Source organism: Marmota marmota, unplaced genomic scaffold (genome assembly GCF_001458135.2).
Source record: "Marmota marmota marmota unplaced genomic scaffold, marMar, whole genome shotgun sequence".
Lineage (NCBI taxonomy): Eukaryota > Metazoa > Chordata > Mammalia > Rodentia > Sciuridae > Marmota > Marmota marmota.
Window position 1 is genome coordinate 7,295,848 of NW_025999891.1, and position 13,915 is coordinate 7,309,762.

Genomic DNA, 13,915 nt, shown 5'->3' on the forward strand with positions numbered 1-13,915 from the left:
CCACCCGCCCGGGGTTCTGTTTCTGCTCCCAGTATCTTGCCCTGTGCCTGTGTCTGATGGTGGAGATTCTGGGCTTATGCAGGGGCTCTAAGTGCAGCAGAGATATCTAGGGGAGCATTTCTCAGGTTGTCCAGGAAGGCAGGGGCATGCCTTGGCTTAATTGGGTTCAAGGAAAATGCAGATTTAAAGAGCAATCTCTGGGCTGGCTTACAGCTCAAGGGATTTTTTTTTAATTAAAAAATAAAAGATTTTAAAAATCCAAAAGGTAGAGGTGTGTGTGTGTGTGTATGTGTGTAATTGTACATGGGTGAGAGGATTTTTACCCTGCAGGAGGACTTTCCTATTCACAAGCCCGTTCCTTTAAGGCACCAACTCCTCTTGGGGGCTGTTTCTGGAGTCAATTTACCTAACACAATTCACACAAGCTTCCAGGCAAGGACCTTCTTCTTCTCCCCACTGTCTTGTCACCCGTAACCTCTCTGAGCTGGAGCTGAGGTGGCAGAGCCTTGGATGGAGAGCTCTGGAGCTGCCATACTTCTCCAGGTGCCACAGATTCTAAGATGCACCATGATTGTAGGTACCAGCAAGAAAAAAAATAGAGGTCTGATTGTAAGATCTGATGGATTGTAAAACAAATTCTGATTTCTGAAGTGTCAAAATGTGTCTGAACAATCAATGAAATGCAATGTTGAGTACCAGGGCCAGCCGGGGAGATTCGCATGGGGCAGGATGAGAACATACAAATGGGCTTCCCATGATCTTCCCCTTTATTAAAGAAAACACTGATCTGTAGGCTCTGGGAGGGCAGAGATGGCTGGTTTTGTCTGCCACGCATCCCCTGACTTCTCTCATAGTAGGTGTTCACCAAATATTTGCAGAATGAATAAATAATACAAGGCCACATTATCAAAGACATGGAAAAATCATGAAAGAAAAATGAATCATTCATAATTCCCCCACGGTGGGTATTTTGGCTTATTTCCTTCAAGTCTTATTGCCTATGAATATGCTCTTTTATATACGTGTAAACATAATGTATTATTAGATTTAGCTCTGGGATGTGTTTTTGTATTTCTCCATTAATATGAATGAAATGATGAAATGAGACGATGCGGAAATGCTTTGAAGGCTGTAAAATGTTTAACAAATAACTTATTATTCGTTAGAATAATCATAGAAATACTCATATGAATGAGGTTGATTTGCTGAGAATATACTTCAAAGCAAATAACGCATCGGCCCTCTCTGCAGCTGGGAATCTATTCTGCTTCTTCATCCTATTCACCATGGGGAGTCCCTCTGTTTCGCAGTGGAGAGAGAAGCAGAGACTTACAGCTTCCTAGAAATCATCCAACTTCCCACCCAGCCCAGAAACTTTTTCCATATCACACACGGAGGATTAGCAGGGGTTGGGGAAGGAAGAGCTCATCTCTCAGGCCGAGGAACAAGAGCAGCCTCCAAGTACTTCCTTCTCGACAACCTTCATAACCCTTCAAGTTTCCAACATGGCTGTTTCACTTACTCTGTTTCGCCTTTAGCAAAGTAGACACCGGCCAGACAGCACCCCAGGTCAGCAGTGTCCGGCACATTCCACAAGCCACCAAGTCAGGCTAGCCTCAGACAACTCAAAAATTGACTTTAGCCAGTCCAAGAATTCATATGCATGTTTATTGGTCTAACCTGGGCCTAGTTCTTGAAAGGATGTGGCTTGCTCACAGCACAAGAGAGCCCTGACCAAGTTCCTTCTTTGACCACGCTCCAGCCAGGCCTGTCTAGCCTTTGTCTCCACTGGCTCTCAACTTTGGCCTATGAAGACTGGAACAAGCACTTACATAATTTCTAGTGGCTCAAGGACACATCCTTGGGGTGACACTAGACCCTGCTTAAAGTGCCTGTTGGAGAAAACTCAAGGTTGTCAAAAGGTTGTATCATTTGCTCCAGCCAACACCTGAGGCCAGGGCCTCTGTCGCCCAGCCTCTGTGGGAGGGTGAGAGCCTAACTTCAACAAGTGCCAGTGAGCAGACCCACATGGGTTCCCCATGGACCACACCCCTTTCTGCTTATCTTTGTAAGTTTTTGTAAGTTTCTGTTCAAGCCTTTCTGGGCCCTCCCCATCTCCCCTCATTCTCCCTTTAAGCACCCAGTCTCCTCTATAAAGATCCAAGACTCACCCTGCACCTTCTCCCCTATTGCAAAGGGGCAGATGGAAGGGAATCTGCTTTTACCACTTCTACTAGTGTCTGGCTTTGTTTATCTTGGACAGGACCCAAGAGCCTACTGAGTCTCATAGCTCAGACTCCGGGCTCACCTAAGCTGCTGCCCATCTGCGTGCCTTTATTAGGTAATCTGTGTTCGTATTATCCCTGACTCTAAATCCTTATCCTTAAACTTGCCTCCTGCCGTCTGCTCTATGCTCTTCTTCTTCGTCCTTGAGGATACACTTTTCTAGTTGTGCTATTGAGTTTCCACTTTGCCCACCTATAGATATCTCCATTTTAGCTGATGCCACCTGCCTCAGTCTTTGGGGCCCAACTCACCTCTCAGTACCCCTGCCCCTGCCTCAGAGCTGCCATCCCATCCCCAGGGGCCTCAGTGGAAGGCTGACCTTGGCCTTTATCAACTGCCCAGACATGTGTACAGACCACGGTGCAGGAACCTCCACCACCCACAATTCCCCAGAGACTCAAAAATGTAGCTTGCTTACAGATTTGTAACCAGCCTTTAATGCAGAATATCGCTTTATAAAGTGGCTGAACAGCTGTGATCAGTAGCAGATGAAAGATGGCAGATGAGCCAGATTTTCAAAACAAGCTCCCGTGTTCTCTGTGCACATCTTTCCTCGCCACCCTTGTCACCCTCTCCCAGGCGCTCCCTATCTCCCAGCTCAGAGCCAGCACCTGCCACCCTGTGCTGAACTCACTGCTCAGAGCCTCTCCCTATGAATCATCTTGGATGACCTGGCTGAGGCCTCCGGCAGCGTCGCAGGCTCTCTGCCTTTTATTCTAGGCAAACCAGAAGACAAATCTCCGGAGATAAAAAAGGAAACAGTGCCCAGGTATCTCCATCATCCTGCTTTGAGACGTCCACCCTATGGAGAGTTGGTGAAGGTGTCCCCTCTGAGATGTAAAACCCACTTCAGAGGTGAGGCGGTGCCAGCCCTCCCTCTGTGAACCGGTAGAGTCCAGGCAGCCATCCTGGGGCAGGTGGGGCCCTCCCCAGAGCTACATCAAAGGGCAGGCAGGAGCCCGTGTACTTAACTCGAATGGGGAGGGACACTGCCATTCCTTTTCTTTTTATAGGTCACTTTGAATTGCCTTAGAAACACAGTGATGAGACTATCAAACCCTGGTTGGCAGTTTTCCCTTAATATCCATTGGCAAAAAGAAAAAAAAATTACTTTTTTAATTTAACGCACTCAGAAAAGTCTACTGTGACAGAATGTTCAGGGAAAAAAAAAAAAAGAAATTCTCAACCAATTCAATGTAGCAGAAAACAAGCCAAGCTTTCCCTGAGACCCAGTTTCAGGAACCCACAGGTGGTGTGGGAGAACTGGAGACGGAGGTTAACCAGCGCATTCCTCCGATTTCACGGTGACGCCCTTTACAGAGCCTCCTGGGTGGCAATTTCATTTCTCCTCCTGGTGCCTTGGCAAGTGGCCGGAGGAGGCTGAGGACCACAGGTCTGGGGGAGCCCAGGGGACTTACCCTCTGCTCCTGTGTGGCCACAAAGGTCTGGAACCCTGGAGCCACCCCAAAGCCCAGCTCTTGGATGAAAGGCGGCTCGGACTGACTGTGGATCTGAACTTTCACTCCCGCTTCAAACGTCGTTTCCTCTGAAAGAACAAAGAGGGACAGAGCCGTGGGTCAGTGACAGCAGCTGTTCACGGAGTCCTGGGGTTGAAAAGCTCCAGGGGATGCCGGAAGTGTCAGGTGGGAGGTCGAATAATGTCTCCCTGATATGTGCACATCCTCATCACTGGAGACTGAATCTGTGACCCCACATGGCAAGAGGGACATGGCAGCTGGGACTCAGTTCAAGGTCTTGAGATGGAGAGACCGTCTTGGATTATGCAGATGGCCCAATGCAATCATGGAGGTCCTTGAAAAAGGGAGGTTGGAGACTCAGAGTCAGAGAGAGAATGGAAAGACGCCAGGCTGCTGGCTTTGAGGACACAGGAAGAGCCACAAGCCAAGGGATGGAGGCAGCTTCCAGAAGCTGGAAAAGTCAGGGAAGTGGATCTCTTCCTAGAGCCCCCCAAAGCTGCACAGCTTTGCCAATAACCTTGATTTTATCGAACCTAGCGAAACCCGTTTTGGATGTCTGAATCCTCATATAACAAAGTTGTGTCGTTTGTGCGCACTACATTTGACGTACCCTGTTACAGTAGCTATGGGAAGATAATGCAGGGCAGGTAGGCCAAGTCTTTGCTTCAGTTGCCAAATCTGTAGAATGGGATTACAAAGCCAGTAATGGGTAGGTCTTTGACCAAATGCAACGCCCTCCCAGCCTCTTGGGTAGATTCTTTGAAGCTCTTTTATTTAATTTACTAACTTTTCTCCTGGACTGGGAGCTGAGGGAGAGACTATCAGGAAGAAACCATAGCAGTGGAAAGGAAAGTCCAGGGCTGGCCCCCTGGGTGCTGCAGGAGAGAGGCAACTAGAGCAGAAGCCCCTGCCCCTTCCTTTCCCCCTTGGGCAGGAGAAATGGCCCTTGGCAGTGGGAGGTGGCAGTGGGTGGTGGAGCCTGGCTCACCCACTATGTTCTGCTCACAGTTGGTGGGGCATGTGCTTCAGGGATTACATCCGCCTTTATTGGACCCCACTCTCTGTCCTACCCTCTCTAAATAGCTGCAGAATGGGCTTCTGAAAATGCAAGCCCAACAGCTCTCTTTCTGACTTATCAGGAGCCCAGCTCCTTAACATACCCCTGGTCCAGTTTTGCTTTGGGTAGCACCCCGCTTTCGGGCACCCTGTGGCCATGCTCTAGGGGCTATCTGGATTAGTTGTCACTGGTCCCTATTGGGTACAGATGAATGTGCACCACCTTCTGTCTGGGATGTCTTTCTGCTCATCTAGTCATTGCTGTCACTGAAGAGTCAGTTCCCAGCCCTGCCCCCAGCAGCCCCTTTCTCTTGCTCTGCTGTAGATTCCATACCTATCCTCTAGAGCCTCTGCCACTCCCTAGGACCATCCTTTCTCTGACTGTCCTCCTCCATCAGCTGCAGCATCCTGAGGCCAAGTGCTGGAATTTCCATTCAGATTTCAAAGGTCCTGCTCAGGGCCAGGCACAGTGGCACTCAGGGGATGCCTGTTGAATGACTCTGAGAGATTTGGAATCAAACCTCACTATTAATCATTATTAATGGGCAGGGTCAGTCTGGAGTCCAGATCAAGAAATGTTGTCAAAGAAAAGAATGGAGGAGAGGATGGGTAAATTCAGGAATGAGAGAAGATGGAACAGGGGGACATGGAGGGAGGGAGGATGTACTGGGGTTATGGTTTGGGCACACCAAACCTGGCACGGAAGAGAAAGGCTGGATGGGCAGGAACCGTTGAAACCACGGGAGCTACCAATTGAGTCAGGCATGGGTAGACTGAAGCTGGGAGAGAGTCCAAGGTCAGGGGGGTGCATGGAGAGGAAAGTCCACTAGGCAGACAGGGCCAGGGGAAGGACAGGCAGGGCTTTCACAATTCAGACAAGGAGTCCAGCAGTGGCGGACACTGGGTATCAGGAAAAGAGACCCTGGGCCAGAATATGGCTTCATTGAGTGCGAGAGACTCCCAGGAGATCTGGGAATACATTCCCCTTCCCAGCAACAGAGCTAATTGTTTTGCAATTTGTTTCCCCTGACCAACCATCCAAACTCCCATTCAAACATCTCTGGGCAACTGTGGTGTGTGTCACTGTCTCCTGTAGATGGTGAATGGACTCATTCCTCTGCTCCTCACCTCGCCCAGGGCCTGGCACACAGGTGGAGTCTCTGTGAAGGTTTTTAGATGAGGAAGGACTTCAGGAGAGGGAGGACTGGGTAGGAGAAGGGGATCGGGTGGTTAGCTTTCAGGGGCCCTATTTTCTAACGTCTGCCCAAGAAAGAGATGAGGATCTGATGAACAGGCTCAAAGTGGGGAGGGATGAGCGTGGCGTGATGTGGAGATCACAGGGACACCTGTGCTGGGAGGAACCCAAGGCGCATTCAGCCAGCCGTGGGAGGGAACTGGAGAGGTGCCCAAACTTGTTTTCCAGAGATAGTAGAAGCTGTGCGCGTGTGCTGTACAACCGAGCTCAGGAAACCTTAGAGCCAGTAAGACAGCGCGAACCCAGGGCTTACAGGAAGAAATGAGAAATGAAGCCTCTCGGACGCAGGCGCTGAGAGTAATGGGCAAAACAGACCGCGAGCTGCCAGCGAGAACCTCCAGAGGCTAATCAGGAGGGGTTAGGGATTTGAAAGAGATGCTAGCTTCTTCCAGAAGCATCAGTGGTAGGGGAGAGAGAGTAAAATCCTAAAGTAACCGCATTTCTTTACAAATGTGCAGCGATCGCATGAAAAGAGCCAAGGTGATGGGTAAAGTTTCTGCTCTTTCTAGAACAGCACGATCCAGGGGATCTTTCTGCAAAGAAGGAAATACTCTGGAACCTGTGCTGTCCAAACGAGTAGCTATGGGTCATGATATGGCTAGTACCATTGAGGAACTGGATGGAGCTTTCGTTTTCATTAAATCAAATGAATTCAACCCATGTGGCTAGCGGCAGCCTTGGACAGCACAGTTCTAGAATATCCAGCTATGAAGCAGCCCTCTCAGCCCTGCAGGAGGGATGAGGACTCTACCATCTTGCCTTCCTAAGCGGATGCCTCTTGAGGGTGGCTTGTCACCTGAAGGTGACTAGGTGGGGTTCTGAGCACAGATCCATGCATATTCATGGCCAGACCGTGGCTGCAGTCCTGCGTCCCCTGGGTGTTGCTTACCCTAGGTACTTATTCCAGATAGACCTTGCTTCTGGTTCTTGTTGGAACTGCCCCTGGCTTCCTTCTATGGATTGTTCTACAGGTTGGTTATGAACGGCAGGCCCCTAAATCGCTGTCCTCACACCCCCAATTCTCATCCATTTCCTGGACATGGCAAAATTATTTAGAGCCAAGTTATTACTCTCAGACTGCTAGATCCAAAGGGGACCTTAGATTACCTACCTCAGAAGTTCCCAAGCTAAGATGGCACATTAGAATCATCCAGAGTGTTCAGAATTATGATTGCTGGGACTCGCCCCTGGAAATTCTGATCCAGTCTCTGTGGGTGGAGGGAGCCCAGAGATCTACATTCTCAGGAATTCTGATAGAGGTTATCTGAGGCCAACCACATTTGGGCAAATAGTGATTTAGTCCACAAAAGGGAAACACCTTGTTTGTTTTGGCAAGTCAGGAGCAGAATGAGGACTTGAAGCTACATCTCCTGATTTTTAGTTCAGTACGTTTCCTACCCCACAAGGAGTGTGGTCCATTTAATGCAAGCAGATGTCCTGGTTCATACCTCTGGGGTTCTGCAGGGGGAAGGAGGAGAGGGAATATCTTTTTCATTGTCATGTCCCCTAAATCCCGTAGCACAGTGGCTGGCACAGAGCAGAGTTCTATAAACACAGAATGAAGCAAACCTCCTCTGCGTGGGTCTGCTCTTCCCTGCCCTCTGATGTCCTGGGTATCTGCCAGGGTTCTGATCCACCCTGGGAAATGCCAGCTGCCCGTGACTCTGGAGAGGCAGGTGAGGCTGCACACAGGACAGCAACAATGACCGTTAACGATAACTGGTGACACCTACATAATTTGCGGGCCCTAGTACAAAATGAAAATGTGGAGCCCTTGTTAAAAATATCATTAAACAATATTGTCAAAAATCTATTTGTAAAAAAACAAATTATTATAAAAAATAAAGAAAGGATTTCCATATGGTGATCACACAGCGTTAAACCAAGCATATGGTCCTTCTGAGCCCAGGGGGCCCTGTGTGGCTGCCCTCGTAGCCTGATGGGTGCTGGACAGATTGTTCAAATCCTCCTATGACTCCCATCATCAAATGCTTCAACACTGAGTTCCTTTAAAAGAGTGCAGGCCCCTGGTGCAGTGAAGGATTTGTTTACACATCATGAACACCAGGATCCAAAGCCCCAGAGAGAGGAGAGGGAGCCCAGAGATAAGGAAAGCTGTTGCACACATGGCATTAGGAGCCCCTGTTAATTGAGACCAAACTGAAACCCAGGCGGCTTCACATGCAAGACCATGCGGAACCAAGAGGAGGGTGGTGCAGTGAGTGCCACCTGCAGCAGCCAAGTTCTCCCACGCTCTTCAGGAGGACGGCTGTGGCGTGCGCGAGGTGAGACCTACCTGGGGAGGGTTTCTCTGTGCATGCAGAAAGGATTTGGGAGCTCTGCTGGAGCAGAGACGGGAGCGTTGGGCAGAATGCATAATGGGGCAGGGAAAGTACATGGCAATAAAAGAAGCTTAAATCTTTAATCTTTGCAAATTACAGGAAACACGCCAAGGAAATAAACACTGGAGAGAAGGAAGAAGAAAAGCTTCTCTGAAAAGCCCGGGGAATTTTCTAGGCTCAGGCAAGGGATGCGTTGATACAAAACAATCTTGCTTTGAACAAAGCTGACTTGATAACAATGGCCAGGTGAGGGGCTCACTTGGGAGCAGTGGACAGCAGGCAGGCGGCACTGAAGGGGGTGTCTCACAGTACAGGAGGGGCCCTGTGCAGGACGGCTGCTTCCTGCCCCTCCTCTCCCAGTGGGTCCCCACTCTCAGTCCACCCTGGAGTCTGACTTGCAGGGACAGTGTTAATGGACTGCCTTGTCCACTAGCTTCTGGTTGGCATCAGTCAATGGTAACTCAGGTAGGAAACTGGATGGGGGAAAGGACAGTCAGGCTGGGCTCTGAACTCAGCCTCTCAACTCTATTTTCTGGGTCACTGTGGGTTAGTTTACTGTCACCGGGTTGAGGGGCTTGGAGGGAGCTCTCCACACCGCTCTCCCTTTGGCTTCTGGTACTAGCTCTGTTTCCCTGTCCCTAGGAGTGGTAATGGCTCTCTCTGCCTTCAGTCCCAGGATACTGACCGCCCTGGATCACTTTCCCAAGCCTTGCCCACTCCTTTGTAAATAGCCTTTAATTTTTTTTATGAATGAATAGTAATTATATATAATAGTGTGATTCATTGTGACATATTCATATATGCACAAAATAAAATGCCCATAATTGATCAATTTCATTCCCTAGTACTTCCCTCCTTGATCTGCTCTATTGATTTTTCTTCCATATCCATGAGCCCCGCCCCACCTTTTCCCTCTCTAGTTTCCACATGTGGGAGAAAACATATGACCCTTGAATTTCTGAGTCTGGCTTATTTCACTTAGCATGATGTTCTCCAGTTCCACCCATTTTCCTGCAAAAGACACGATTTCATTCTTCTTTATGGCTGAGTAAAATTCCATTGTGTATATGTACCACATGTTCTTTATCCATTCATCTGTGGACAGACATCGAGGTTGGTTTCATGACTTGGCTATTGTGAACTGCGCTGCCATAAACATGGGTGTGCATGCGTCACTATAGTGTGATGACTTTAACTTATTAACACCCAGGAGTGGTAGAGCTGGGTCATGTGGTGGTTCTGTGCCTGGTCTTTTGAGTAAACTCCACACTGATTTCCATAGTGATTGTACTAATTTACATTCCCAGCAAAAATGTCTAAGAGTGCCTCCCCACCCTGCCCCCCATATCCTTGCCAGTATTTATTGTAACTTTTACTCTTGATGATTGCCATTCTAACTGGAGTAAGAAGAAATCTCAGTGTAGTTATGATGGTCATTTCCTTGATTGCTAAAGATGTTGAAGAATTTTTTTTTCCATATGTTTGTTGGCTGTTCATAGTCCTGTAAGTAGTCTTGCATTAACCTCTCCTGGTATCACCTGATTTGAAGGTGCTGTTCATTTCCTGCTTGGGTACAGATTGGTACAATCCTGTGGGCTCTCTCTTAGCCTCTGAGAGACAGCAGAGTCCCCTCTGTGGTACCATTTGTGGAAGGACAGCCATTACATTTGAGGACACTCAGGGAAGACCTGCCACCTGTGGGGGCACACCATGATTCTTGCAGCATATTCTTACACTGGTTAAAAATCACCTGCTTGTGGATTTCATCCCTGGTCCTAGCTCTACCCCATCTTCTACTGCACACCCCTACAAGGATCACCTCAGAGAGGAGCACCTTATTCTGAAGAGGCAGAGATGCAGGCCTTTCCTACCTGGAGGGTCAGAACCACAGAGAGCCTAGGACAGGTTAAGTGCTTGGGAGTCTGGCCAAAAAGAAGAAGTGTGTGTGTGTGTCTCTGAAATGTACGGACATTGCTCTTATTTCTTTTGTCCTAAAGCACTTTCTAAGATGCTGCTTTGGAGTTCATAGAAACAGGAAGAAAGAACTGGCCCCAGTAACAAGGAGTGCTTTATACCACTCCATCTTGGCTCCCTCATTCACTGGACCATGTTGTATTAAGTGTGCTCCGTGGGTGTGTCTGCTGGTCAAGGACCAGAAGCCCAGCAGCAAACCAGGCAGAGTCCCTGTCCTCAGGCAGCCCACATTCTGGCTGCGGAGACAGGCTCCATACAGGGACATGTGCACCATTAGGCCAGCAGGGCAGGTGCTGGGGGAGGGGGAGGTGGGGGAGGGGACTGGGCCAACACTGCTCTCTTGGATGGGAATCAGGCACCGCCTTCCTAGGTGACCAGGTTTGTATGGTAAACCTGAGTGAAGGGAGCAGGTGACCCACGGATGACACAGGGTTAGAGGGGACAGCAATGCCGAGTCCCTGAGACAGGTATGCGTCTGGCCCATTTTAAGAAGAGCAAGGAGGCTGCAGTGGCATGGCCAGTGGTCAGAGGCCAGCTGATCATTTTATTAACTCCTCAGGTGGGCACTGCCATTTTACAGAGGGATACACAAAAGTCTCAGAGAGGTTATCTTGCCCTGGCCACCACAAAGCAAATCCAAGACAGAGTCTCTGTCCACTTGGCTCCACGGCTCTTTGCCTTCTTATAGGTGTCCCCTTGAACAGATGTTCTGTGCAATTTGGTGCTACTGGCCCCATTCTGCATTGGGTAGGGGACTTTCGGGACTTTGCAGGACAGGATCTTGAGCCACTAAGCTTTGAATCCTGTCTGGAAGATGGCAGACAACAATCTTGGCATGGGTCCGGTAAGCTTTGGGATTTTTCCCAGACTCCACTGTACGGGATTTCCAGTCACCCAGAAGCTGATGTCAAGAGCCCCCCTGTGTGACACAGTGTTTTGTTTTACATTTTGCTCATCTTACAGAGGAAGAAACCAAGCTCAGTGAAAGTCAAGGACAGATTCCTGGCTACCTACAATTTTGGAGCTAGGAGAGACCTAGACTGTTCTTTAACTAACTTCTCAGTGGGAAGAGCGAGGCTGGCAGAGAAGGGAGCAGCCCATGGTGGCGGGGATGTCAACTGGCAGCTGGGCAGAGCCTGGGATCCAGTATCTTCACTTCTCATCTTCCTCTGCCCTTTGCCAGATGTCCAAAAGACTCAGTGGTCCCAGATGACAAGCCCGTGAGCTACCCGCTGTAATAATTTGGTTTACAGTGGGCCGTGCAGACTTTGCCCTTTTATCTCACAGTTCAGGGAAAACTCATTAAGTGTGAATTGGTGACAGTGATAGGGACAAGTGTCCCAGCCCTCGAGAGCCTAGGTAAAGAAGGCCAGCTGAATGCCCTTTCAGGTCTTCAAGATATACTCTCTTGGTCCCTGCTCTTCTGCTTGTGCCAGAGAAATTCAAGAGGACAAGGTCTAGCGAGGGAGGCAGCAAAGTGCCTTAAGAAAAACATGGGCTCTGACATCAGGGATCTGGGTTTGATTCCCCACCATACTATTTTATAACGGTGTGACCTCATACAGGTTGCATTGCCTTTCTGAGCCTTAGTTTCCTTTCTGTTAAAAACCAAGCTGGGGCTGGTCTCTTAGGTACTTTTAGCTCTAATTTTCTATGAGTTGGGGGCCATGTATAAATCTCTTAACCTCACTGCATCTCATTAAAAAAATAGATTTAAAAAACTGGATGTGGCTGTTCAGAACTCACATCAAGTCAGAGAGGCTGATTTTCATCAAAATAGCAAGAAGAATCCAAAAATTGCTGCTTATATAAAATTGGCTAGTGCATGTCTTGTCCTCCCTCTCTGCCCCTCCCTGGCAGGCCCAGTAAATCATTCTTAGGCAAGAAAATCCAAAGCCAGCCCAGAGACGGGAAAACTCATGCTCGGCTGCACACAGGTGACATTTCCAGGCTAGGAGAACTTCCGGAGGAGAAAATATCAGCATCGTGTCCGCTTGCTGGATGGGCTGTGATGGTCTGTCCTGGGTGGCAGTATGCTGGAGCACAGCGTCCTCACCAATGCCTCCAGGAGGTGCTACTGGGTGGCCACAAGAGTTTGGTAAAAGCCACAAACTCCAGCCCTTTCTGCAGAACCACAGAGCTCATGGACATTTTAAAGACACCACGACATGGTGAAAACATGCTACATTGTGTTGAACTCGGTTCCCCAAGGCCACTGGACTTCTTTTTCATTTTTAAAGTGGAGAGGACAGAGGTGGCCCAAATCAGAAGATGTGGAATCAAACCCTCGTTCCATGACTTATTAGCTATGAGATCACAGGGCAGTCACTTCTTGTTACTCACTCATTGTGTCAGAGACCTGTGGTTTGGAACAGAAATCGCCCCCCAAAACTCATGTGTTGAAGGCTTGGTCCCCAGTGTGGCAGTGTTCAGAGGTGGGGCATTTTTGGGGGTGTGTGTGAGTGGATCATGCAGGCTCTGGTCTCATCTCTTAATTTAACAGGCTACTGGGAGGTGGTGGAAACTTTAGGGCAGATGCTAGTTGGAGGAAGTAGGTGATTGGAGGTGTGTCTTTGAAGGGTATCTTGGAGCTCTGGCCCCTCTTTTCTCTCTCTTTGCTTCCTGGCTGACATAAGGTGAGCACCTGTGCTCCACAGGCTCCCTGCCATGGCGTTCTCTGTAAGTGACTATGGACTGAAACCTCTGAAGCCATGAACCAAAATAAATCTTTCTTCTTTGTAAGCTGATCGTCTCCTGTGTTTTGTTGTAGCAGCAGCAAGCAAACACAACTGCTTATCACATCTGTTAAAAAAGCTAATCTGTTAAAGGATTAAAACAGCCTGAGACAGGGAATATTAGTATGAGAATCAGGCAAAATACAGTTCCTTATACTCTGTAAGGCCATATGCCCCCTTTGGGGAAGGAGATAGTAATGTTAGGTCTTGGTTATGTAAACAAAGAGTGGGGCTGGACCTACATTCTTGCTAAACACAATACTTGCAAAACATACATTATTGAGGTGCTGTACATGGAGTTGGGTCTAATCCCATTACAAAAAGATTTATCCCAAGGATTCTTTAAGTAATGTGTTTCTCTAGTGCATTCAGGCTCAGAGATTATAAATTATAAATTACTTGATAAGAAACGACTTGGTTCTGGGTGGGCAATCAACATGTGGGAGATACCACCCTTGAAAAGCCACCAGGAAGGGCCATATCTCTGAAATGATGCAGGAAGTTAGTGGATGATTAAGATTCTATTTATAAAAATTCTGCTTATATATGCTGAGGGTGAAGGGAGGTACAACATTTTGTTGAACTCTGTTCAGTTTGCTGAATGGATCGTGTAGTATAGAGACTGTGATGTGATTATAGAAGCCAAAGTCCATCCACGGCACGACTGCATTCATAGCTACTTTTTGTTATGGAATATCTTCTCAAATAATAAATGGAGGCACAATAGTGTTCACGTGAGGCTATGCTGGGGAAATATTTCAATATTAAGTAGGGCATCCTCAGCTTTCC

At 48.3% G+C, this 13,915-nt stretch overlaps 1 protein-coding gene across 1 annotated transcript in view; it reads right to left on the bottom strand.

Moving 5' to 3' along the window:
* Nucleotides 1–13,915, bottom strand: part of Asic2 (acid sensing ion channel subunit 2) — a 1,061,443-nt gene that overhangs the window by 61,986 nt on the left and 985,542 nt on the right. Inside the window, exon 3 of the mRNA XM_015501193.2 lies at nucleotides 3,705–3,832. Coding sequence (XP_015356679.1) covers nucleotides 3,705–3,832 — 128 coding nt within the window. The remainder of the gene's footprint in view (nucleotides 1–3,704; nucleotides 3,833–13,915) is intronic.